General features: G+C 40.1%; 2 protein-coding genes across 6 annotated transcripts in view; one reads left to right on the top strand and one right to left on the bottom strand.

Moving 5' to 3' along the window:
* Positions 1 to 687: 687 nt before the first annotated feature.
* LOC133608606 (uncharacterized) lies at positions 688 to 24,672 on the bottom strand. 5 transcript variants are annotated; one of them, XM_061963959.1, is made up of 4 exons: positions 24,558 to 24,625; positions 4,668 to 4,730; positions 2,480 to 2,524; positions 688 to 1,694 (listed from the first exon to the last, which is right to left on the bottom strand). In XM_061963959.1, the coding sequence occupies exons 3-4, from the start codon at positions 2,517 to 2,519 to the stop codon at positions 943 to 945; spliced, it is 792 nt and encodes a 263-aa protein (XP_061819943.1). In that variant the 5' UTR covers positions 2,520 to 2,524; positions 4,668 to 4,730; positions 24,558 to 24,625; the 3' UTR covers positions 688 to 942. The 5 variants fall into 5 exon arrangements, with proteins under 5 accessions (XP_061819943.1, XP_061819941.1, XP_061819944.1 ...); XM_061963957.1 differs by lacking the exon at positions 4,668 to 4,730 and having other exon boundaries at positions 24,558 to 24,672; XM_061963960.1 differs by lacking the exon at positions 4,668 to 4,730 and having other exon boundaries at positions 688 to 1,427; positions 24,558 to 24,672.
* Positions 8,367 to 24,696, top strand: part of stk33 (serine/threonine kinase 33) — an 87,454-nt gene continuing 71,124 nt past the window's right edge. The window contains exon 1 of the mRNA XM_061963954.1: positions 8,367 to 8,453. The gene's annotated coding sequence lies outside the window, so the exon portion shown is untranslated. The remainder of the gene's footprint in view (positions 8,454 to 24,696) is intronic.

Raw genomic sequence — 24,696 nt, 5'->3', positions numbered from 1 at the left:
TGTGAAGGCGCCATTAATGCTGAAAGGTACATACAGATTTTGGAGCAACATATGTTGCCATCCAAGCAACGTTATCATGGACACCCCTGCTTATTTCAGCAAGACAATGCCAAGCCACGTGTTACATCAACGTGGCTTCATAGTAAAAGAGTGCGGGTACTAGACTGGCCTGCCTGTAGTCCAGACCTGTCTCTCATTGAAAATGTGTGGCACATTATGAAGCCTAAAATACCACAACGGAGATCCCCGGACTGTTGAACAACTTAAGCTGTACATCAAGCAAGAATGGGAAAGAATTCCACCTGAGAAGCTTAAAAATGTGTCTCCTCAGTTCCCAAACGTTTACTGAGTGTTGTTAAAAGGAAAGGCCATGTAACACAGTGGTGAACGTGCCCTTTCCCAACTACTTTGGCACGTGTTGCAGCCATGAAATTCTAAGTTTATTATTTGAAAAAAAAATATATATAAAAGTTTATGAGTTTGAACATCAAATATCTTGTCTTTGTAGTGCATTCAATTGAATATGGGTTGAAAAGGATTTGCAAATCATTGTATTCCGTTTATATTTACATCTAACACAATTTCCCAACTCATATGGAAACGGGGTTTGTATATATTTTTTTTAGCATGGTAGCAGAACTGTGAATTGATAAAACAATTGATTACACAACTGTTATTTTTCCCAGTGTCTAGCTTTATTTCTATTTGCTGTTTTTATAGTTCATTGAATGTAAAAGTAAGAGCAATTTTTCAGTGATCACTTTTAACAAACATTTATACTTGAGTACTTTTAACTTCCTTGCTTGAGACCTAGTGTAACAATTAGATTGTTTGCAATGATCAGAGCAGTCATTGCAGAATGAATAAGGACAATTGACTGGCACGAGTACAATAAGTAATAGAAGTGACTTTTGAAATATAACTATGACTACACACTAAATCTCATTTCTTGAACCTTTTTTTGCCGCACTTTTCTTTGTCATAGCTTTCTCTCGACCGTTCATCCAAATGCAGCAGCAGCGCGTCTTCCACAGTCTCTTGCTCCACAAAGGGATAATCTCCCATCTTAGTAGCTCCTTGTTCGTCCATCACAGAGTTCTTGGCGTGGGCGTGATGGCCGCTGAGAGTCATGAGGGACAAGTCCCCCTGCAGTCTTAAATTCTCATCCTGGTCGTCCCTCGACCTTTTCTTGGATCCGCCGGGCTGAGGGTCCTGCTCGTCGACATCTAAGTCGGTGCTTCCGTCAGAACTGTTATCGAACTCGTGCCACCATCGGAAATATCTGCTGCTGCTTCTCAGTTCGTCTTCCTCTTCGTCGTCATCTCTCGATCGGTTCCTCGAGGGTCCCGGCTGGGGTTCTTCATCCTCGTCCATGAGGTTGTTGACTCCCAACTCAGCCTCGGACCCTACAGCGACCTCCATCTCATCTTCATGTTCAATGATATCATCAAAGTTACCTCGGTTGTTTTCAATATAGACATCATTGACATCATTAGTATTATGATGATGTTGCAATTCTGCTCGCGGATTTACAAAGAACCTCATGTAATGATTCACTATTAAATGCATGAGGAAAACAGATTCCACGTCTTCCTCATCACCGACATCGTCATGGTCATCATTATCGTCATCATCATCATCATCATCATCACTATCAGATGGTAGATCTCCTATTGGCATGGACATACGGTAACCTGCAAGATAATCAAGACTTGTAGATGATACTACCCTGCATCCATGCGGCTATTATTATTCTCCACGCCACGTATCCTGTGCTGGGTCGCAAGGAGCTAGAGCCTACCCCAGCACACAAAAACTCTTCCAAAACAACTAGAACAGTGGTTCTTCACCTGGGTTCGGTGAGTCGGCCTCAGGAGTTCGGTGGAGCCTCCGCCGCAAAGGTCAAGACACACCCGACTCATCGTGTAAATAAAAACTTCTCCCTATTGGCGTATTATGAATACCCCCAAATGATGTTCTCTCTAATTTTCCATCTGATTTGCATGTGTGTAATTTGTTGTGAAGTGAATTATATTTATATAGCGCTTTTCTCTAGTGACTCAAAGCACTTTACATAGTGAAACCCAATATCTAAGTTACATTTAAACCAGTGTGGGTGGCACTGGGAGCAGGTGGGTAAAGTGTCTTGCCCAAGGACACAACGGCAGTGACTAGGATGGCGGAAGCGGGAAACGAACCTGGAACCCTCAAGTTGCTGGCACGGCCACTCTACCAACCGAGCTATACCGCCCCAGTGAGTTCATGCACTGTGTTGGTTTTGTTCTTTGAAGGTGATGTTAATGCACGGTTCATTTTGTGCACCAGTAAAAAAACATCTAACTTTATCTTGAATTTGAAAAAAAGATAAATATATATTTTTCACTAAAGGGTTGCGCATATGAAACTGGTGGGGTTCGGTACCTCCAACAAGGGTAAGAACCACTGAACTAGAACTTGAAATGTCGTATCAAACACTTACGATTTGGACCATTGTGGTCTCCGTCGCCTTGCCCGTCCATTTTCCCTGAAGAATAAATCATACAATTGATGAAAAGATACAGTTACTAAATAAGTCTCAAAAACAACAATCCCCAACTTTCATCGCTTTCAGAGCTAATTTGACAGAAACAAGTTTTATTCCTGACTGGAAACATTTAAGTTGCACTTTATGTACAAAGCTGTGTGGTCGTTCGTAGTTGTTATGCTAATTTGTCAATAAATACAAGAGTAATGAACAGTTTTGAGTTGTAATGATATGAAAATGTCATCCATCCATCCATCCATCAATTTTCTACCGCTTATTCCCTTCGGGGTCGCAGGGGGCGCTGGAGCCTATCTCAGCTACAATCGGGCGGAAGGCGGTGTACACCCTGGACAAGTCGCCACCTCATCGCAGGGCCAACACAGATAGACAGACTACATTCACACTCACATTCACACACTAGGGTCAATTTAGTGTTGCCAATCAACCTATCCCCAGGTGCATGTCTTTGGAGGTGGGAGGAAGCCGAAGTACCCGGAGAGAACCCACGCAGTCACGGGGAGAACATGCAAACTCCACACAGAAAGATCCCGAGCCTGGGATTGAACACCAGACTACTCAGCACCTTCGTATTGTGAGGCAGACGCACTAACCCCTCTTCCACCGTGCTGCCCTGAAAATGTCATAACACGCTTATTGTGAACAAAATGATCGCGATTAAAAATGATTGCAGTATTGTTTGAAAATGATCGCAGTATTGTGTGATGTGCTCAAGAAGTACTTACAAACACTAAAAACTTTTGACCAACTTTTTTTAAATAACTAAAATAAATAGACACACAATTAGAAATCCCACTATTTTGCATGTTTTGTTTCTTATGCTTGACTTAGTGTTCCTCATTGTGGCATTCTACTCTATTCAGCGGTCAATGAAAACACCTCCGTCTGGTATTCCTCGAAGTATAAAACAATCACTCTGTAGGTAAGATGTGCTACAACGGCTTGTAGGTTCAATGTGCACAACAGAATATTGAAGTTGCTCAGACAGCAAAGTGTTTATGTAAGTTTGCATCAGTACATCTTAGATGAGCTCGGGCCCAGCGAAGCCGGTGGCGTTTCTGGGTGTTGTTGATAAATGGCTTTCGCTTTGCGGTTTCTTAATAGGAAAGACCTTAATGTCTCTTGTATTCATGTTGGTATTCAAGATGACATTTAAGCATAGAGCCAGTCGGTCCGTGAGTTTATCAAAGTGCAGTTATCAATAACATTTGATTAATTCAATTTATAACGGTAATACGTCGGAAGTTTTCACTGTGGTTATCATTAATACCGTTCATTCATTGTTACATCCCTAATTAGCTTCAGCTCTTATTGTATAACTGTTCTGGTGATGTAACCTTAGTATTGATAACCACGGTACAACTTCTGACAGTATCACCATTTTAAATAACAATTATTGAAAAACTATGATTGATAGCCACACTTTGATAAAACTCACAGACTAACTGGCACTAGCTCGCGAGCTTAAATGCTAACATGAATACAAAGTAAAGTACCAATGATTGTCACACACACACTAGGTGTGGTGAAATTTGTCCTCTGCATTTGACCCATCCCCTTGTTCACCCCCTGAGAGGTGAGGGGAGCAGTGGGCAATAGCGGTGCCGCGCCCGGGAATTATTTTTGGTGATTTAACCCCCAATTCCAACCCTTGAGGCTGAGTGCCAAGCAGGGAGGCAATGGGTCCCATTTGTATAGCCTTTGGTATGACAAGAGACATTGCAACGTCTTTCCCCATTGATAAATGACATACCCCAATCTAAACTTGTATAAACACATTGCTGTTTGAGCAACTAATATATTTAATTGTGCACATTGAACCTGCAAGCTGTGATCGATACATACTCAGAGAAATATGACATGGAGGGGTTTTTACAATGCGTTCAAAGACCGCTGAACAGAGTAAAGTCCCAATGATAGTCACATACACGCTAGGTGTGGTTAAATTATTCTCTGCATTTGACCCATCACCCTTGATCACCCCCTGGGAGGTGAGGGGAGCAGTGAGCAGCAGTGATTTAACCCCCAATTCCAACCCTTGATGCTGAGTGCCAGGCAAGGAGGTAATGGCTCCCATTTTATAGTCTTTGGTATGACTCGGCCGGGGTTTGAACTCATAACCTACCGATCTCAGGGCGGACACTCTAACCCCTGGGCCACTGAGCAGGTAGGACAACACCACGCCTGCCTGCCAACACAAAACATGAAAAATAGTGGGCTTTCTAAGATTGGGTCTATTCATTTTAGTTTAGTTTCCTTAAAAAATATATTTTAGTGTGCGTATACATACTTTTTGAGCACATTCAACAATACACTAAAAATAATGATAACCGCGATAATTTTGGTCACAATAACCGAGATATGAACATGTTCATATCGTTGTACCCCGAAAGCTAACATGATTGAACTATCACGTGCTACCTGTTGGTGACACCTGCTCCATAAACTGCTCTATCATTCTACTATGAATACAAATTAATTACAATTTTCCAAGTTTTAATGTTTCCCATTCTAACACATATATAACACACAACCATTTAGAGTTGCTTATTTATCAATGATGCAAAAAGTAATAATTAATTACCAACAATTTTCCAAGTTTTAATGTTTCCCATTCTAATACATATACAACACACAACCATTTTTAATGTTGCTTATTTATCAATGATGCAAAAAGTAATAATGTACTTGATCTGTACTTTATACAGTGTCACACCAGCCCGTTACAAAACAGCAGTGAGCCATTTTAAATGGATCTTTATAGACTCTTATACACCTACCTTAAACTTAAGGACCTGGCCAATAAAATGACTGACATATACAAGTTAAACTCTTCAGTCCGAGATTAATCCATGAGTTTTAGGTTTATTTCATTGTAAAAACATACACTTGGAACAAAAACACCAGACCCGAATATATTATATAGTAATACAGTGGAGGCATTAATGCCGAGTGACATCATGCAATCTTTGTAAAATGCTTTGATTAAAGCACTTTAGAACCGCTCACATAATGTCATCATTATGATCATCATGCATAACATTTGTCTTGTATTCATTATGAAACATGACCATACATAACAGTATTAACAGTATTTTGTTATATCTTCGCAAAGGACTTGATCATCGACTATTAGAACGCCAACAATACTGGGAGGATGAGATGTAAATATAATCATTCAGCACTTGCATTGTGATTTATCAAGGTTAAAACTGTTCTGCGGCGCTGTTTTGCATCTATATTTTTGACGCCTAAAATGTTCGTGCAAACTGGCAGATTTAAGCACAAATAGCGGTGAGGAAGAAGGATCGCGCTGCAAAGACAGAGGATGGACAGAGAATCTGCGTCACTATGTGTGTCTCAACAAATAATGTACTAACATCAATAAAAAATTATGTTTCTAGCGTTCCTGCCTGTTGGATTTTCTTCATACTGGGTTCAAACCAGCTGGCGGTCATCATACAAGACCCTCGGTTGCCGTGTATGTCAGTGAAGTGACGAATGTGACGTCATAGTGAAGATTGATGATAGGTAAGGTGTATTGTTTCAATACCTGGCGGTCGACCCACACCCGCTTCGGAATCCACTGATAAAGTAAAGTTAAAGTACCAATGATAGTCACACACACACACTGCAAAAACTGAAATCTAAGTAAGATTAAATATCTCAAATAAGGGTGATATTTGCTTATTTTCTGTCTGATAGGATAATTCTTCTCACTAAGCAGATTTTATGTTAGTGTTTTACTTGTTTTAAGGGTTTTGGTCCGAAATTACCTCAGTAAGATATTACAGCTTGTTGCTGAGATTTTATGACCTATATTGAGTAAAACATGCTTGAAACGAGAATATCAACTGTTGCAAAGCTGTGTCATTAACACAAGTATAAAACTACTTTTTTCAAGTAATAATTTCTTACTTCAAGCATGAAAAAAAAAATCATGATGCCGAGCGCATATCATTATGTCAAGATAATGGCACGAGCATTTACTTATTTAGGAATATTTTTCAACATATTGAGCAAAAAGGGCTCCTTTTTTCTACCAAGAAAAGTGCACTTGTTATTAGTGAGAATATACTTATTTTAAGATATTTTTGGGTTCATTGAGGTTAGCTAATTTTACTTGTTTTGGAAAATCTTGACAAGCCAAATTTTCTTGTTCTATTGGCAGATAATTTTGTTTAGTTCAAGTAAAATACCCCTAATTTTTGTATTTTTTTTCTTGTTTTTGAACACTGACTTTTTGCAGTGCACTAGGTGTTGTGAAATGTGTCCTCTGCATTTGACTCATCCCCTTGTTCACTCCCTGGGAGGTGAGGGGAGCAGTGAGCAGCAGCAGTGGCCGCGCCTGGGAATCATTTTTGGTGATTTAACCCCCAATTCCAACCCTTGATGCTGAGTGCCAAGCAGGGAGGTAATGGCTCCCATTTTTTGTAGTCTTTGGTATGACTCGACCGGGGTTTGAACTCACAACCTCCTAGTCTCAGGGTGGACACTATAACCACAAGGCCACTTGTTGATAGCTTGCGCTCGCCGTAATAAGCGCCCCTGTTCCAGACGTACCATCACAACACCGACGCCTCCTAGAGCGCGTCTTCGTCATGCTAAAAACAGCTTATGCCGTTAATAAAAGCCTCCTGTCGCATATATTGAGTCTCGGGCTAATGCATTACACACAATATTACAGTATATTATCAAATGAAAATTAAATTAAAAAAAACACAACATGACCTTTGACCCCTGCAGTCTGTCATTTGTACCATTCAAACTAAATATGTTCTTGTGTCAGTGAACATGTGTTTTTGCCAGTGTCGAATTAAAACCTAAGCACATTACACACCTTTATGACCTGGATTTTAATGTGAGGTGAGCTAGACATTTTTAGAACAGTTTGAAATTTTTCATGTTTTATTAGACTTTATTTAATGTTTTTGTTTTGGCTAATCTATTTTTGCTTTTATCAGGGGCGGCATGGCGTAGTGGGTAGAGCAACCGTGCCAGAAACCTGAGGGTTGCAGGTTCGCTCCCCGCCTCTTACCATCCAAAAATCGCTGCCGTTGTGTCCTTGGGCGGGACACTTCACCCTTTGCCCCCGGTGCCACTCACACCGGTGAATTGAATGATGAATGATAGGTGGTGGTCTGAGGGGCCGTTGGAGCAAATTGCAGCCACGCTTCCGTCAGTCTACCCCAGGGCAACTGTGGCTATGAAAGTAGCTTACCACCACCAGGTGTGAATGATTGATGGGTTCTACATGTAAAGCGACTTTGGGTACTTAGAAAAGCGCTATATTATTATTATTATTATTATTATCATTGTATTTGTCCTCAAACTGTACAACACTTTGGGGCAGCTTGAGCTGTTTGTTTTACACTTTATAAATAAACCTTGGCCCTTGAACCTTGAATCCAAGCAATGGTTGCTTGGATTTGATAATGTGGATGGTGAGTGTTCTATCAGAGCTTAAAATACCATTATCGGAAAGACATCATGGTTTACAGCTTACAGCATTTAAAGGGAAAGGAAACATATACAAATAACTGAATACTACAAAAGAAATTACTCATGATACACTTAAGAGAAAACATTGTAGCTATTATGAAACATAAAGTAAAGCCTGACTGGAGAATGGCATGCTAGGGGACAAAGAAAATACAAAATAGTCCAAGTGATGATTTTGTAGTAAGAATTGTGTCCGCTAGATGGCGAGAAATGATCAGCACATAATCTAAATGCAGAGCAGCTCGGCTGTCGTTTGGGTTGCAGTAGCGTGTATTACCGGGTGAGGGCGCTGCAAACAACCTATTCAACCGGAAGGCTCGAGAACTCCTCCTGCGTCGACGTGTGTCCCTCTTCCTTACCCGTAGTCACCCCATGTTTGAAGACGTTCAAATATGATGTCTTTCGCAAGGTAAGGCACATTTATTCCGCTATAAATGTACATAAATGTTTAAATTCGTGTTTAATTTGGTATCTTGTCAAACTTGGGCTGACGCATTCGTTTGGGCCTGCTTGACGACACGTTGCTATGACGACGCGTGCCAGACAACTAGAGATGAGCCCTCCAGTTTTGAAATGTAACATGACTTCGAAGATATTCTGTATTCCCCTTAAGAAATGTCCACAGACTTGTTGATAAGCGCTGGTGTACACAGGCAGTGAAATGTTGTCATTGTATAACGTTTGAATGATTTACAAGTGAATGTGCTGACTTCTCTGGCTTGTCATTGCAAAAGAATTGGACTTGTTTCTGCCACTGCCCACATTTCTCCACACGTCTGCCCTCATTGCGTCCCCAGGCTGAGCCCAGCCAGGGCACAGATTGGCTTCAACCGGGATTAAACCAATGAGGAAAAAAAATTTGAATTTGTTGGCCCTTATCGCCCAGCAACATGTGGAGAGCTCTGAGCAAATGGCACAAGTTGATCTTTTGCTTCCCTTTTGGCAGAGCGTGTTTTCATGCCAGATGACACTTATCAAACATGGCCCTGTAATTCTTGAAGGGGCCTGTAAATTAATTGTTTTGAGGAGACTAAATGCTTATTTAAGTGTTTGGTGTGTAAACATTAGGCCACAACATTAGGTACAGCGTTGCAAAACAATGGAATACAATTCACAAGCTGCAACAAAACTATTCAACAAATATCAGAACCAAGCTTTGTTTTTGTATATATGAATTCCCATTATACAGCATTACAAAATATGATTTTGTATGAACCAAGGTGCCTACATGCAGGAAACAACCAACCATGTAGGTCCATACACACAGAGAGTGAAAATTAAAACAAATTCTGAATTGACGCTAATAAATAACTTCCTTATGGTCTACTCTAGATCATGCATCCATTTTCTACCGCTTGTCCCTTTTGGGTCGCAGGGGGGTGATGGAGCCTATCTCAGCTGATTTGGGCGGAAGGTGTCGTACACCCTGGACAAGTCGCCAGCTAATCGCAGGGCCAACACAGATAGACAACATTCACACTCACATTCACACAGTAGGGCCAATTTAGTGTTGCCAATCAACCTATCCCCAGGTGTATGTCTTTGGAGGTGGGAGGAAGCCGGAGTACCCGGAGGGAACCCACGCAGTCACGGGGAGAACATGCAAACTCGGGGTTCCCAAACTTGTTTTACCAAGTACCCCCTTAGAAAACACTTGGCTCTCCAAGTACCACCATAGTGCCCAACATTAAAATACAGTAGCGTAGTGTGGTACCCATACCACAGTTTGAGAATTACTAAGCAACGTAATAAGTATTATATGCTTTAGTGTTATTTCTGCTCCACACTCACATTTATACTATAATCTACGGTACTTTCTGCGTATGTCTGCAATCAGCTCGTTTGTGAAGGCATTCCCTGATTGCAGTTGAAACCCTCCATGCTCAGCTCCTTTCCAAAATAATGTTTATTTTGACTATACACTGTTGAATACATATCTTAAAGAATGACATCACTGCTCGTTTTTCCCGGACAAAAGAATCTCAATGAACATTACCGTATTTTTCGGACTATAAGTCACAGTTTTTTTCATAGTTTGGCTGGGGGTGCGACTTATACTCAGGAGCGACTTATGTGTGAAATTATTAACACATTATCGTAAAATATCAAATAATATTATTTAGCTCATTCACGTAAGAGACTAGACGTATAAGATTTCATGGAATTTAGCGATTAGGAGTGACAGACTGTTTGGTAAACGTATAGCATGTTCTATATGTTATAGTTATATGAATGACTTACCATAATATGTTACGTTAACATACCAGGCACGTTCTCAGTTGGTTATTTATGCATCATATAACGTACACTTATTCAGCCTGTTGTTCACTATTCTTTATTTATTTGAAATTGCCTTTCAAATGTCTATTCTTGGTGTTGGGTTTTATCAAATAAATGTCCCCCAAAAATACGACTTATACTCCAGTGCGACTTATATATGTTTTTTTCCTTCTTTATTATGCATTTTCGGCTGGTGCGACTTACACTCCGGTGCGACTTATACCTCGAAAAATACGGTATATAGATTAACCAGTCACAACATTAGGAAAGAATAACATGCGAGGCCACAGACAGCAGCCAGAACGTTTTTTACGGCTTGAAGCAAAGGGGGAAGAGCTGGTGGAGAGCTTATATTAAATGTGCAAAGAAGTGCGTCCACCAAACTTAAACGTCACACTGTATTCACTTTTAAAACAAATCTTTCAGAACACAGCGGTCACAGGCATCCAAAACTGCGTGCAAGCTCACGCCCAAATGCATGAACCTCATAATTTCAAGTTTTGGCATTATTTAACACGAGTATCCAACATTGTAACAACATTTATAAGTGACAAAAGACAATAATCATCATAGGTTCCCTTTAAACATTTAAATAATGTCACCTATACCCTGTACAATTCCCTTTAGGAAAGAATGAAGCACATCTGCTTGAGGAAAATCAGTTAGAATACTCCTTAAAAGTCACTTGTGAGCTGGAGTTTGTCCTGGCCAATTTTGGGCGAGCGGCAGGGCACACCCTGGACTGATAACCAGTCGATCGCAGGACAACACATAACTACTTACACCTATCGACAATTTGAAGTATACAATTAAACTGACATGCATGTTTTTGGGTAGTGGGAGGAAGCTGAAGTACCCGGAGAAAACTCCCGCAAGCCAGGTATTAAATGCAAAAGAGTTTCAAACTCAGATGTCTGGGTTGTGACAGACCGGCAAACTGGTTCATCAAGCAGTCCTAATCATGTATGGAATACTACAAAATTAGTACAAAAAGGCTGTTTCGCTAAGTATTGTACTTAAGCGAGCAATCAAGACTCTTCTCAGTGGTCGTTTTTTTTTAAAAGGAAAAGCGTTACGGCGGATGTCCACTGGATGCAGAACGGCTGGTGAATGAAACCGCCATTTACAGCACCGCCATTTACAGCCCGGTAATCCCCACTGCCGTTCTTTTGCGGCTCCGTCGTGAACTGCTGCAAAATGCGCACTTTTATGAGATCTCACGCAGCGTAATCATTGGAAAGTTATAACAAAGCAACCACAAACAGTTTTTCTGTCCTTCCAGAGGAGCAGAAGCAAATCAACTCGGTCCTGCCATTAATAACAGGTGCTGAACGTTAACATTGACGACAGTTTTGCTTTGATAAACAACATTATTTGTTGTAGCAAGCAACAATACAACAGTAACATCATCCCTGGCGAGCGTGTCACAACAACCACTGCCCTGCTTTCCCGGTCCCGGTACCAGTTGGCATTTGACTCAGGTCCTCATATATCCGCATATACTGTAGTTGCCGGGAATATGCCTGTATATCATTCTTTAATTTTGGAGTCAGCATGTCCTCATCCATTTGTGTCAACAGGGTAAAATGATGTCTGTCCTCACCCATTAGGACGTTACACAATGTAAAATAGGATCCACCTTGAAAACAGGACTATTTTATTCAGAATTTTTTTTTTTTTTATGTTTGTGCATGACTTCCTGTCCAACACAAGCATATTTTAGCTAAATCGAAAGGTTTTGTTGCGGCGCGGGCAAATATAGAAGCTCTACATATATTTAGCGCTGGAACGTCATTGGCATGTTGTTGACGGTCCGGTCCACAGGCGGTGGAAGCGGACACATTGACTTGAATAAAAACGAAAAGAGTCCGCCGCTGTACGGGTGCTGTTCCGCGGCTGTTTTACATTCGGTTGAAATCCGGAGTCATTGTGAAGAGATGTTTGGAGACTTGACATAAACACACTAATGCTGTCAAGATATATATGTTTTAATCAGGTTAATCACACTAAATTTAGATTAACAGTGATTAATCACAGTAAATTACTTTACAACCACTACAGTTGTATTTAAAGTCCTGCCAGGGTGTATTTTAAAGCAAAATGTTTCCAGTGAGCACACCAGTCAGTCTCCTCACTCATCTTTGCACTGACATGCATTGACCTGATCACTGACCTTATAACACGCCACCTTTCAGATAACCATCCACGATTAAGGTAATGGTGCATAGGCTCTCAAAATTAATTGTGTGATTAACCTACAACTTTACATGATCAATGCATTTTTTGTGATTAATAGCATGAGTTAATGCATTAAATTTGACAGTCATAAAAAATGTATCCCTCTTTTCAAATGAGCAGAGGGCCATTGCCCCATCTAAAAGCACTCTTGAGACATTAAAAATTACGAAAAAATGAAGCGCCAGAAAAAAGGTAGTTCTAAAGACATTTGTTTTACTTTTCATGTTTGTACCTACTTTTTGTCTCTTAGGTTATTCCTCTCTCTTACAGCGTCCGGTACAATTACATGAAAGTCCATCACGACCAATCATGCAATTTCGTCAATGTTAGTGTGTCATTCCCACGCTACCTACTAGATTGCAGTCCTTTTTCCTTAATAAGGTGACTATAATAATGAATACAATAACGCAAATGTAGTAAAAGTATTTTGTCTACTTATTCCCCTTTATTGCTAAAATGTAATCAAGATAATTCCAAAGCTTACTGAGTATGATTCATTTTGTATAGAGCAGGGGTCGGCAACCTTTACCAGTCAAAGTGCCACTTTGATCAGTTTCACAAATTATAGAAAACAATGGGAGCCGCAAAAATTTTTTGAAATGTAAAATGAAATAACACTGCATACAAAGTATTTTTTTTGCTTTGTGCTATGTATAAACCAGGGGTCTCAGACACGTTGCCCACACCTTAATATGGAATTTGAATGCTGGTGCGGCACGTGGGTTTTATATAAATGGCGATTGTCAGCGTCATGCGTGCCGAGATGGTACAGCATATAGCACCCACTACAACCAGCATGCCTGATCAGCCACACGTTGTGTGGGCTTCCGCTTGCTCTCGTAAGTGACAGCAAGGCATACTTAGTCAACAATCACACAGGTTACACTGACGGTGGCGGTATAAAAAAAACTTTAACACTCTTACTAATAATGCGCCACACTGTGAACCCACACCAAACAAGAATGACAAACACATTTCGGGAGAACATCTGCACCGTAACACAACATAAACACAACAGAACACATACCCAGAATCCCATGCAGCCCTAACTCTTCCGGGATACATTATACACCCCCGCTACCAAACCCCGGCCACCTCAACCGACGTACAGAGAGGGGGGGGTTGATGTGTGAGGGAGCAGGGTTGGGGTGGGGGCGGGGTTTGGTGGTAGCAGGGGTGTATAATGTAGCCCGGAAGAGTCAGGGCTGCATGGGATTCTGGGTATTTGTCCTGTTGTGTTTATGTTGTGTTACGGTGCAGATGTTCTCCCGAAATGTGTTTGTCATTCTTGTTTGGTGTGGGTTCACAGTGTGGCGCATTATTAGTAAGAGTGTTAAAGTTGTTTTATATGGTCACCGTCAGTGTAACATGTGTGGCTGTTGACCAAGTATGCATTGCTGTCACGTACGTGTGCAAGCAGAAATTGCATACTGTATAACAAGTGGTTGGGCTGGCACACTATTAATACAGATTGTAGAGGGCGTCAAATGTTGTACCATCATGGCACGCCCATATTATAGATGTAAGGTTGAAAATCGGTGAATATTAATCCCGGGAGTATTCTGTGAGAGTCACTGAATTCCGGAAGTCTCACGGGAAAATCGGGGGGTTTCGGCAAGTAAGCTGCTGAGCCGCATCAGAGTGATCAAAGAGCCGCATGCGGCTCCGGAGCCGCGGGTTGCCGACCCCTGGTATAGAGCATCATATTGAATCAAATTAGATTGTGTTTGTGTACCTAATGAAGTGCCTGTTACATTTTCCTCCGTGATGTGTCCATGCTGTATCAGATTTAGACGGCAAGCTTTGATAATCTGCCCGCCTGATATTAGGTTTCACCTCATCACTTGGTGACGAAGATGAGTGCTATATTTGCATTCTAAACATGCAATTTCTTGCCTCATCAGGTAATGTAATTCCATGCTTCATTAGGACTGTGACGTTTATCATTTGTCATCAAAGCCAAGCTGTCAATAAATGATTAAGTTCCACATGTCGAAAATGTAACTTCTGTACTCCAGCAAAATTGATCAAGTTCACGAGTTAATTGCAGATAGGAAGAGAGACTTTGTTTGATGTTCCTGCTATATTTTAGTGACTGCTGTTTATTCCCAAAGTGCTGCTATGTATTTAAATATTAAAGAAAACAAACCTCTGGATACTCTGTACAAGTATTTAAGTGTTAGCTCAATAATGTGACTGAGATTGAAATGCAGTGACTGGTAAAAGATTGCATCAGTTTCATACGGCAGATGGGGTTACGTCATTGCGGACATTTTGGATGCCCAAATTGAGACTGTAAATTGTCCATAGATGTGAGTTGGAATGGTTGTTATTGTTACTGTGTGACTGCTGACCATTGCAGGGTGTCTCCCGCCTCTTACCCAAAGTCAGCTGGGGTACACCTATGACCCTGAAAAGGATAAGTGAATGCGCTAAATTGTTAGTGTCCATTATTACCTCGACTTTGTGGTGCAGAAATGCCACTCACAATCAAGGCCAACCTTTATAGATCCATGTTCTATTTGTTCCTAAGTGACACATTGTAGTTAGGAACAACAATATCTCCCATTCTCACTCAGTACAATGCAACTCATGAGTGCCAATAAGCAGAAATTGCTTTGTGACTGTATGATGGAGAAACTATGGACTTGACTTGTGGCAAAGCATCGCCTCTAATTACTTTTCGCGGAAACTGGAGATTAGACACAGCCCAGTTTTGAGTCTGCTTGGCGCTGCACTGATGTTTGCTCTTCTTTTCTGTGTTTCTTTCTGCACAGGAACAAACACTGTTAGGTTTTGACATCTGTGCTTGTACTCTCGGCTGCTCGGCTACTTTTGGGTCAGTAATGGCGCATTCGACTGCATTCGTAATATATACAACCAATAAAACAAAGCACATAAACAACATAGCTATTGTGTTGTCATCACGCATTTACATTTGAACCAAATATTGAACAATATTCACTAATAATAATCAGAAATCATTACGTACCAATAATATAAATTGGTGCTGTCAAATGATTTAAAAAAAAAAAAATCTGATTAATCACACTTTTGAAATTGGATTAATCATGAATAATCACAGGTTATTACTCGCTTGCATACTTTAAATTAACTTAAAAAGGGCCCCAGTATTTGGACACAAATGCAATTTTACTGTCAGAATGTCATCCAGGACATTTTAATTTTTTTTGTTTGAATGCACGTCATTTATTTGCCTGGCAACAGTTTCATTTTAAGTCAGGGTGTATTTTGGAGGGACATTTACCAGCGACCACACCAGTCAGAGTCTCCTCCTTCATCTTTGCACTGACATATGCACTAATCTGATCAATGACCATACAGCAACCAACGCCACAATAAAGTGCATGATTATGCTGTGTATATATATTATTCATGGGATTATTTTTGTGATTAATCACATGAGTTAACTTGTTATGTTTGACAGCCCTACTATAAATGGTATGTTGCCTACTGGCTCGAATGTATAGATCCCCAAAATACGGCCCGCGGGCCGGATCCGGCCCCCCAGCATCCAAAATCCGGCCAACGGGAAGTCCCAAGTTAAAAAAAAAAGTTTTTTTTGTTGTTTTTTAATCAATCCATCCATCCATCCATCCATTTTCTACCGCTTATTCCCTTTGGGGTCGCGGGGGGCGCTGGAGTCTATCTCAGCTACAATCGGGCGGAAGGCGGTGTACAGCCTGGACAAGTCGCCACCAAAACAGATAAATGTTGTCTGTCTATCTGTTTTTTAATCTTTCCTTTCTAATCCATTTTCTACCGCTTGTTACTCTTGGTGTCTCCTAGCCGCTCAGGCAAATCATATTGTCTAAAAATGAATTTTCCCATCGATAACGTGACAATGTTAAATGTCAAAACGGATTAAAAAGACAATGTATATATGTATATATATATATATATATATATATATATATATATATATATATATATATATATATATATATATATATATATATATATATATATATATATATACATATTTATATATATATATATATATATATATATATATATATATATATATATATATATATATATATATATATATATATATATACAGCCCGGCCCCCGGCCAAACTTTTTTAACCCAATGCGGTCCACGAGTCAAAAAGTTTGGGGACCCCTGATGTAAAATGTCCTGCACATTGATGTGACACAAATTAAAAGATGAACTTGAACTACATTGCAAAAAATACTGTAGCATGTGTTGCCTGTCCCCGCTTTTTAATGCTAGACTTGACCATTAAATGTAATAATTTAAATCCTTTTTTACACATATGTGTTACTGTTTATCATAACTATAATTTCAAGTTTATTTTCTTTAGAAACAATCAAGTTGAAATTGACACATAGTGTCCCTGGGTTTTCACTTAATTTAGTAACCATAACCAACACATTAGTCTCTCTGAAAAATTGGTAGTGTCTTGTCTTTATTTTTGGTCACGGTGAGGAAGGTAAAGGAACTAATTTCTCACACCAAAGAGTCATCTTTGGTTTAGGAACCTTGTCAAAAATTTAATAACGTTGCCTATTATAACCGAGTGTTTTGAGTAATTCAGTATGTGTATTATTACATTTACGGTTGGGGGACAAGCGGTAGAAAATGGATGGATGGAGGGGGTTGAAAGAAGACAGACATTTAATTTGAGAGTTACACCAAGCAAATGGGAGCATGTTGTTGGAGTGTAGCCTCTAAAGAGCAGATTTACAACAAAAAAACATTGCTAATTATCTTTGATGTCCTCTACAGCAGTGGTCCCCCAACCACTGGTACGTAGACAGGTACCGGTCCATGATGCATTTGCTACTCGGTCGCACAGAAACAAATAATTTCTAAATGACCACATTTTCTCCAACTTAACTTTTGCTTGTCCCATAACTACACACGCCCATTAGCTTGTTCAAAGATCTAGAATAAAACTCCTGATAGGAAGTTGCCATTTGTTATATCTTTGTTGTATGGAACAATGCACATTAAGGAACATATCAAACGTAAATGTGCAAGATTGTAGCCAAAGGCTAATTTCCATCTACAGTCCCCGGCAGGTTGATGGTATATACAACAAGGTCCATAAACCGTTATGTTAGACAGCATTAACATCAGACATAAACAGTACAATAAAATACAGAAACTCAGATATAGTAATACAAATAAAATAAAATGGAGACCCATATAACACAGGAGGTTGCGCCTCATCTCAGGACAGATCAAGAGAATAAAGTCACGATAGTAAAGTGCATAATGCAGATGGAGAAGTGCTAAAAGTTTAAAAGGGTGCAAAATTGTTGCATATAATACGTGTGCTTAAGGAAGAAAATACACCTTTCCCTGGCCTAGTATATTAAATTTAAAGTGCTGCTATTGTACAAAGCCATAGTGCACAAGTAGCTAGCGTTAACAGATGTGTTAATGCATGGAAAATTGCATCCAAAAAGCATAAATAAGTGTATCTATGTATGAAATAGTGCACAAAATTAGAATACATACATTTTAGAATATAAATATAAATCCATTGGGACTAATGGTAAGTACCTGCATACCTAGTTTTATTATACAATATATGATTTTGTTCTCGACAATGGCGTATCACGTATAACGCATCAGATCCATTAGCCAAAAAATAAGTCCACACACTGGTGAAAATAATTAAAAAAACAAAAGAGTTTGGAGAACTTTTTTGCAAAGGGGAAAAAAGCCAGTGCTCCCGCCTTCTCAGTGGCCTTGTGGTTAGAGTGTCCGCCCTGAGATCGGTAGGTCGTGAGTTCAAACCCCGGCTGAGTCATACCAAAGACTATAAAAATGGGACCCATGACCTCCCTGCTTGACACTCAGCATCAAGGGTTGGAATTGGGGGTTAAATCATCAAAAATTATTCCCGGGCGCGGCCACCGTTGCTGCTCACTGCTCCCCTCACCTCCCAGGGGGTGATCAAGGGTGATGGGTCAAATGCAGAGAATAATTTTGCCACACCTAGTGTGACAATCATTGGTACTTTAACTAATTTAACGTTATGGTGAGTTGTATTATCATCACCTATTTTTGCTGTATTTATCTGCCACACGTGCAAGGCCGGTCCGTAAATATAATGCCTACATTCAACCGGTCCCTGGTGCAAAAAAGGTGGGGAACCCTTGCTCTTCAGAACAGATTTACAACATTTACATTGTAGTTACTTTTGATTCTTATTCGTTCCTTGTGTAATTGTATGTATGTTCATTTGCCTATTTTTAACTATACAAACCCTTTTCATTTATTTTATTCTATAGTCACACCACCATTGTTTTCGTATTTTCATTCTATCGCTTTTGTATAGTTGGTAATGTTTATTATATTTTATTCTATTTAATTATTTCCTCTTTTCTAGTGCTTTTGAGAGTGTTCTTTTTATGTTTTCTTCTTGTAACTGAGCTGTTGTGATCCTAGGGGATCAATAAAGTTTGTCTAAGTCCAAGTCAAAAAAAGTCGAAAAATTGCTAATAATTTCTGACACGTCAATCCAAACTGTGTATTGTCCTTGCTGGGTTTCCCCTTAAAGTAACTGATGGTGACGCACCATCACAAAATCATACCCGCCACAACTTGAAAATATATATATATGTTTTTACATGTAAACAAATTAAAGTCATATAATGTATTGTAGCCTCCAGAGCAGGTGTCGGCAACCCGCGGCTCCAGAGCCGCATGCGGCTCCTTGATCACTCTGATGCGGCTCAGCTGCATACTTGCGGACCCCCCCGATTTTCCCGGGAGACTTCCGGATTTCAGCGCCTCTCGCAGAAAACTCCCGGGATTAATATTCTCCGATTTTCACCCTTACAATAATAATAAGGGCGTGCCATGATGGTAAAGCATTTAGCGCACTTTGCAATCTGTATAAACAGCGTGCTGCGCTGGCACGCTGTTTATACAGATTGCAGCCACTTGTTAGGTGCATCTTCTGCTTGCACACGTAAGTGACAGAAAGGCATACTTGCTCAAAAGCCACACAGGTTACACTGACGGTGGCCATATAAAACAACTTTAACACTCTTACTAATAATGCGCCACACTTTGAATGACAAACACATTTCGGGAGAACATCTGCACCTTAACACAACATAAACACAACAGAACAAATACCCAGAATCCCATGCAGCCCTGACTTTTCCGGGCTACATTATACACCCCTGCTGCCACCACACCCCCCGCCCCCGCCCCCACCCCAACCCTGCTCCCCCACACATCAACCCCCCCCCCCCCCCCCCCCCCCCTCTGTGCGTCGGTTGAGGTGGGCGGGGTTTGGTAGCGGGGGTGTATAATATAGCCCGGAAGAGTTAGGGCTGCATGGGATTCTGGGTATTTATTCTGTTGTGTTTATGTAGTGTTACGGTGCAGATGTTCTCCCGAAATATGTTTGTCATTCTTGTTTGGTGTGGGTTCACAGTGTGACGCATTATTAGTAAGAGTGTTAAAGTTTTTTATACCGCCACCTTCAGTGTAACCTGTGTGGTTGTTGACCAAGTATGCCTTGCTGTCACTTGCGTGAACAAGCAGAAGCCCCATACAACGTGTTGCTGAGCCGGCACGCTGGTTGTACTGGGCGTTAAATGCTGTTCCATCACGGCACGTTCCCGCGGGCCGCACTAACATTCAGTTTTCATATTAAGGTGTGGGCCGCATGTCTGAGAACCTTGGTTTGTACATAGCACAAAGCAAAAAAAAAAACTTTGTATGCAGTGTTAATTCATTTTAAATTTCAAAAGATTTTTGTGGCTCCCATTGTTTTCTTTAATTTGTGAAACTGGTCAAAATGGCTCTTTGACTGGTAAAGGTTGCCGACCCCTGCTCCAGAGGAATTAAAATGTCTGACGGCTTTTTTAACTTTTATTGCCAATCTTATGCTAACAACCGGCCCAATATTAACAGGTTTTCCCTCGTGCAAACACTTTTGCATACCTGCCAACTACTCCGGTTTTCCCGTAATTAGTACAGTTTTCATCAACCTATTCCGGGTTACGGTTGCAGTGATAAAAAATACGGTTTTTCATTAATTACATTTTTTTTTTTTTTTTTTTAAGTTTTATTCACGAAATCGCGTAACAACAATCACAATCGACACTGCTTCCCGTAACTTCCTATCGAGCCATTCCGAATGCCATGCGGGAGGCTATTTATAACACCGCTGCCAAGCACTAGGCACCTGTTGCCCATTGTTTCCAAACGAGCGAATGATCATGGAATCAGCCGGAGAAAAATCGCAAACGAGTCTTAAACCGAAAAGAAAACTGCAGTCATTCCGTGAAGAATATTCAAAAGCCTATCCGGGAATAATTATCCGTTCCAAAAAGGGTGAAAACTACGCGAATTGCACCTTGTGCAGACAAGATTTTTTGATCGGACACGGAGGAATTAGCGATGTAAAAGACCACGTTGGGACAAAAAAACACAAGTCTAATGCCGTTGCTAAATTTGGATTTTAGCCACAAAAAGGTAATGACACCAATGTTATCTATTGGAATTGTTTAGTACTGTTATACTGTTAAAAGTGTTTATACTATTTATGCTTTCAAGTCCAAGTTGAAGAAATCTTGTTAAATGTTGACAGCATAACTACCAAAATACAGAAGTATGTCCTTAATATTTTTGCAGTGCTATTTCTGTTGAAAAGTTAAAATGATTACATTAGAGATGTGATGTGCCACTTTTCAAGTGTCTGATGGCTTAAATTAATTTTCATTAATTTTTCATATTTTGAATTCTTTTGAAAGGCTTACAAAAAAACTACATTTGAATTGTAATTCCATGCTATTGACAGGACTATTAATTTTAATGAAGTTAGCTTACCATGTTTACAGTATGATAATTGTGATAGAAATGTGAATTTTAGGCACAGAATATTTTATACAATTGAACAAGGCAGTAGATTATACAAGCTTGGACAGAAAGTTAATAATGACACCAATTTTTTTTTTAATGGAATTGTTTAGTACTGTTTTACCATTCGTTTACTGTAAAAAGTGTTTATACTGTTTATACTTTCAATTAACAAATTGAAGTCTTGTGAAAGGTTGACAGGATAACTGGCATTAACTGTCAAAATAATTTCAAACTATTGAAGTTAGCTTACAGAATAAACATGTCAATCAACCCATATGATTTTTGCTGTAATATTTTTGTTTTGAAAAGTCACTGTGACTGATAGAAAAGTGATGCACATTTTAACCTGTCTGAATGCAATCAATCATTTTGCGTCGCCACCTGTCCTGGACCTACCGGGCGGGGCCTGCGGCCCCTGGACCCTGGCTACTAGGTTTTTCTGATTTCAAAAGTTGGCAGGTATGCTTTTGTCTCTGCGCTTCTTCTAGTACAGGGGTCGGCAACCTTTACCAGTCAAAGAGCCATTTTGACCAGTTTCACAAATTATAGAAAACAATGGGAGCCGCAAAATTTTTTTGAAATTTTAAATGAAATAACACTGCATACAATTTTTTTTTTTTGCTTTGTGCTATGTATGAACCATGGGTCTCAGACACGCTGCCCACACCCTTATGTGGAATTTGAAAGCTGATGCGGCACACGGGTTTTAGATGAATGGCGCTTGTCAGCGTCATGCGTGCCGTGATGATACAGCATATAGCACCCACTACAGCCAGCGTGCCTGATTAGCCACACGTTGTATGTGGCTTCCGCTTGCTCAGTAGGTGACAGCAAGGCATACTTGGTCAACAATCACACAGGTCACACTGACGGTGGCGGTATAAAAAAAAAAAAAACTTTAACACTCTTACTAATAATGCGCCACACTGTGAACCCACACCAAACAAGAATGACAAACACATTTCAAGAGAACATCTGCACCGTAACACAACATAAACACAACAGGACAAATACCCAGAATCCCATGCAGCCCTAACTCTTCCGGGATACATTATACACCCCCCCCACCTACCAAACCCCGCCCACCTCAACCGACGCACAGGGAGAGGGGGGGGGGGGGGTTGATGTGTGAGGGAGCAGGGTTGGGGCGGGGTTTGGTGGTAGCAGGGGTGTATAATGTAGCCCGGAAGAGTCAGGGCTGCATGGGATTCTGGGTGTTTGTTCTGTTGTGTTTATGTTGTGTTAAGGTGCAGATGTTCTCCCGAAATGTGTTTGTCATTCGTGTTTGGTTTTAATTCAAAGTGTGGCACATTATTAGTAAGAGTGTTAAAGTTGTTTTATATGACCACCGTCAGTGTAACCTGTGTGGCTGTTGACTAAGTATGCCTTGCTGTCACGTACATGTGCAAGCAGAAGATGTATATCGTATAACAAGTGTTGGGCTGGCACGCTGTTAATACAGATTGTAGAGTGCGCCAAATGTTGTACCATCATGGCACGCCCTTATTAAAGCATAAGTGTGAAAAAGGTGATTATTAATCCCGGGAGTTTTCTGCGAGAGGCACTGAAATCCGGAAGTTTCACGGGAAAATTGGGGGGTTCAGCAAGTAAGCTGCTGAGCCGCATCAGAGTGATCAAAGAGCCGCATGCGGCTCCGGAGCCGCGGGTTGCCGACCCCTGTTCTAGTACATCCAGCTGAAGACTGCAGAGACTTACCGTAAGTCACAGACCACAGACACTAAGTCGCGCCCACTTTAAGTCTAAGTCGCACCCACTCTAAGCCATGTCCCATAAAGACGCTCCCACAAGGGTGACGACAACAAAAGTGAAGAGTGTCTTAAACAGGTGAAGCTGGAAAAACAATATGTAATACGGATATCAGAAATACATGGAAAAAAATACTGCTGAAAATAAGTTAGGGTTAGAGTTACATATAAAAAGCAGAAAAAGCAATACATTCAACAACTGAAAAAATAATAACTATAAGCTATTTATTAACCATATTTCGTTGACGTTTCGATAAATTAGCTAAATTCATACTTAATATGCTTTGCATCAGTCATTTTTGATCACGTTACAATTCCGCTTTCAGGTACGATCATGGGAAAAATTAACATCTAATCAAGACCACATGAACATAAACCATTACCAGTAGCAGGTCATTACAATATGAATGGATATATATAACCTATTATTTGCGCACTATTAACTAGTGATGCATTGAAAACAGCGCTGCCGAAACCGGATGTTGTAATGACGTAAACAGGAAGCACGCAATTGTTTGGAGCATGTCTGTATGGCAACATAACTTTATTACATCCCAGTTATACCTGCGGACAGAGATATACAAAATGTGCAAATACTAAGAGGACAGTGGTAGCTTTTATGGAGAGAAGTCCAATGTGTGACGTTATGCTCGCTGCAGCTTGCTTTTTCGCCGGGGACATCGAGGAACAGAAGTAGTCTCTAAACACAAATACATTTTATAGTAACACCAGAAAAATATGCTACATTTGTAACTAGTTGTTTTTAGTAAAGAAAAAATCACAAAAAGTTTCTAGACACTTGGAACATTCTCAACAAAGTACATTGTACTATAAGCAGCAACTATTGAAAATATAGCAAACTGATATACTATAAAATATATCCTAATACTAACTAATAACAACGCAGTATATATGTATACATTTTGTAGCCTTTTCAAAAAAATCATATAATTATAGCAAATTATACTAATTATACGATGACGTCGTGGTGACCACGCCCCACTGCTCTTGTATCATGCGTGCGAGCTCCTTAATGTTGTGGCCTGTTTAGTGCATTGCAGTATTTTTAATAATAATAAATGTAGTTTCTAATTCACTTTTAATCAAACAGGATCTTGGAGTGCTACAAATTTAAAAAGTTAAAAAACAGGGTGGATGAGACAAAACGTACTTAATAAAAAAAAGACAAGGTTAAAAATCATATTGATACTGATCAATCAAATGCCTTTCTGAATAAAAACGTTTTCAGACCTATGTTAAAAGAGTCCAGGCCCTGAATAGCCGTCAGCTTATTTGGAAGATGAATTGGGTTATAAATAATGGGAAATGTCAGATCATACTTTCTTACCTTTTTAATGGCATTAGTTGTAAGTTGGTACGTTATCATCTTCGTTGCTTCACTGTATCGCTCCCTGTGAGCTCTTTTACGCGGATATTACTCTGCAAATAAACAATATTCTGTTGACGTGACGTGTAGGACGCGTCAC

Source organism: Nerophis lumbriciformis, linkage group LG06, assembly GCF_033978685.3.
Source record: "Nerophis lumbriciformis linkage group LG06, RoL_Nlum_v2.1, whole genome shotgun sequence".
NCBI classification, from domain to species: domain Eukaryota; kingdom Metazoa; phylum Chordata; class Actinopteri; order Syngnathiformes; family Syngnathidae; genus Nerophis; species Nerophis lumbriciformis.
This window is presented reverse-complemented; position numbering and strand designations above follow the sequence as displayed.

Coding starts and splice junctions, on each gene's coding strand:
- LOC133608606 (XM_061963957.1), bottom strand. CDS start 2,519: ATGGACGGGCAAGGCGACGGAGACCACAATGGTCCAAATC. Junction 1,695..2,479: donor AGACCACAATGGTCCAAATC/GTAAGTGTTTGA, acceptor ATTATCTTGCAG/GTTACCGTATGTCCATGCCA.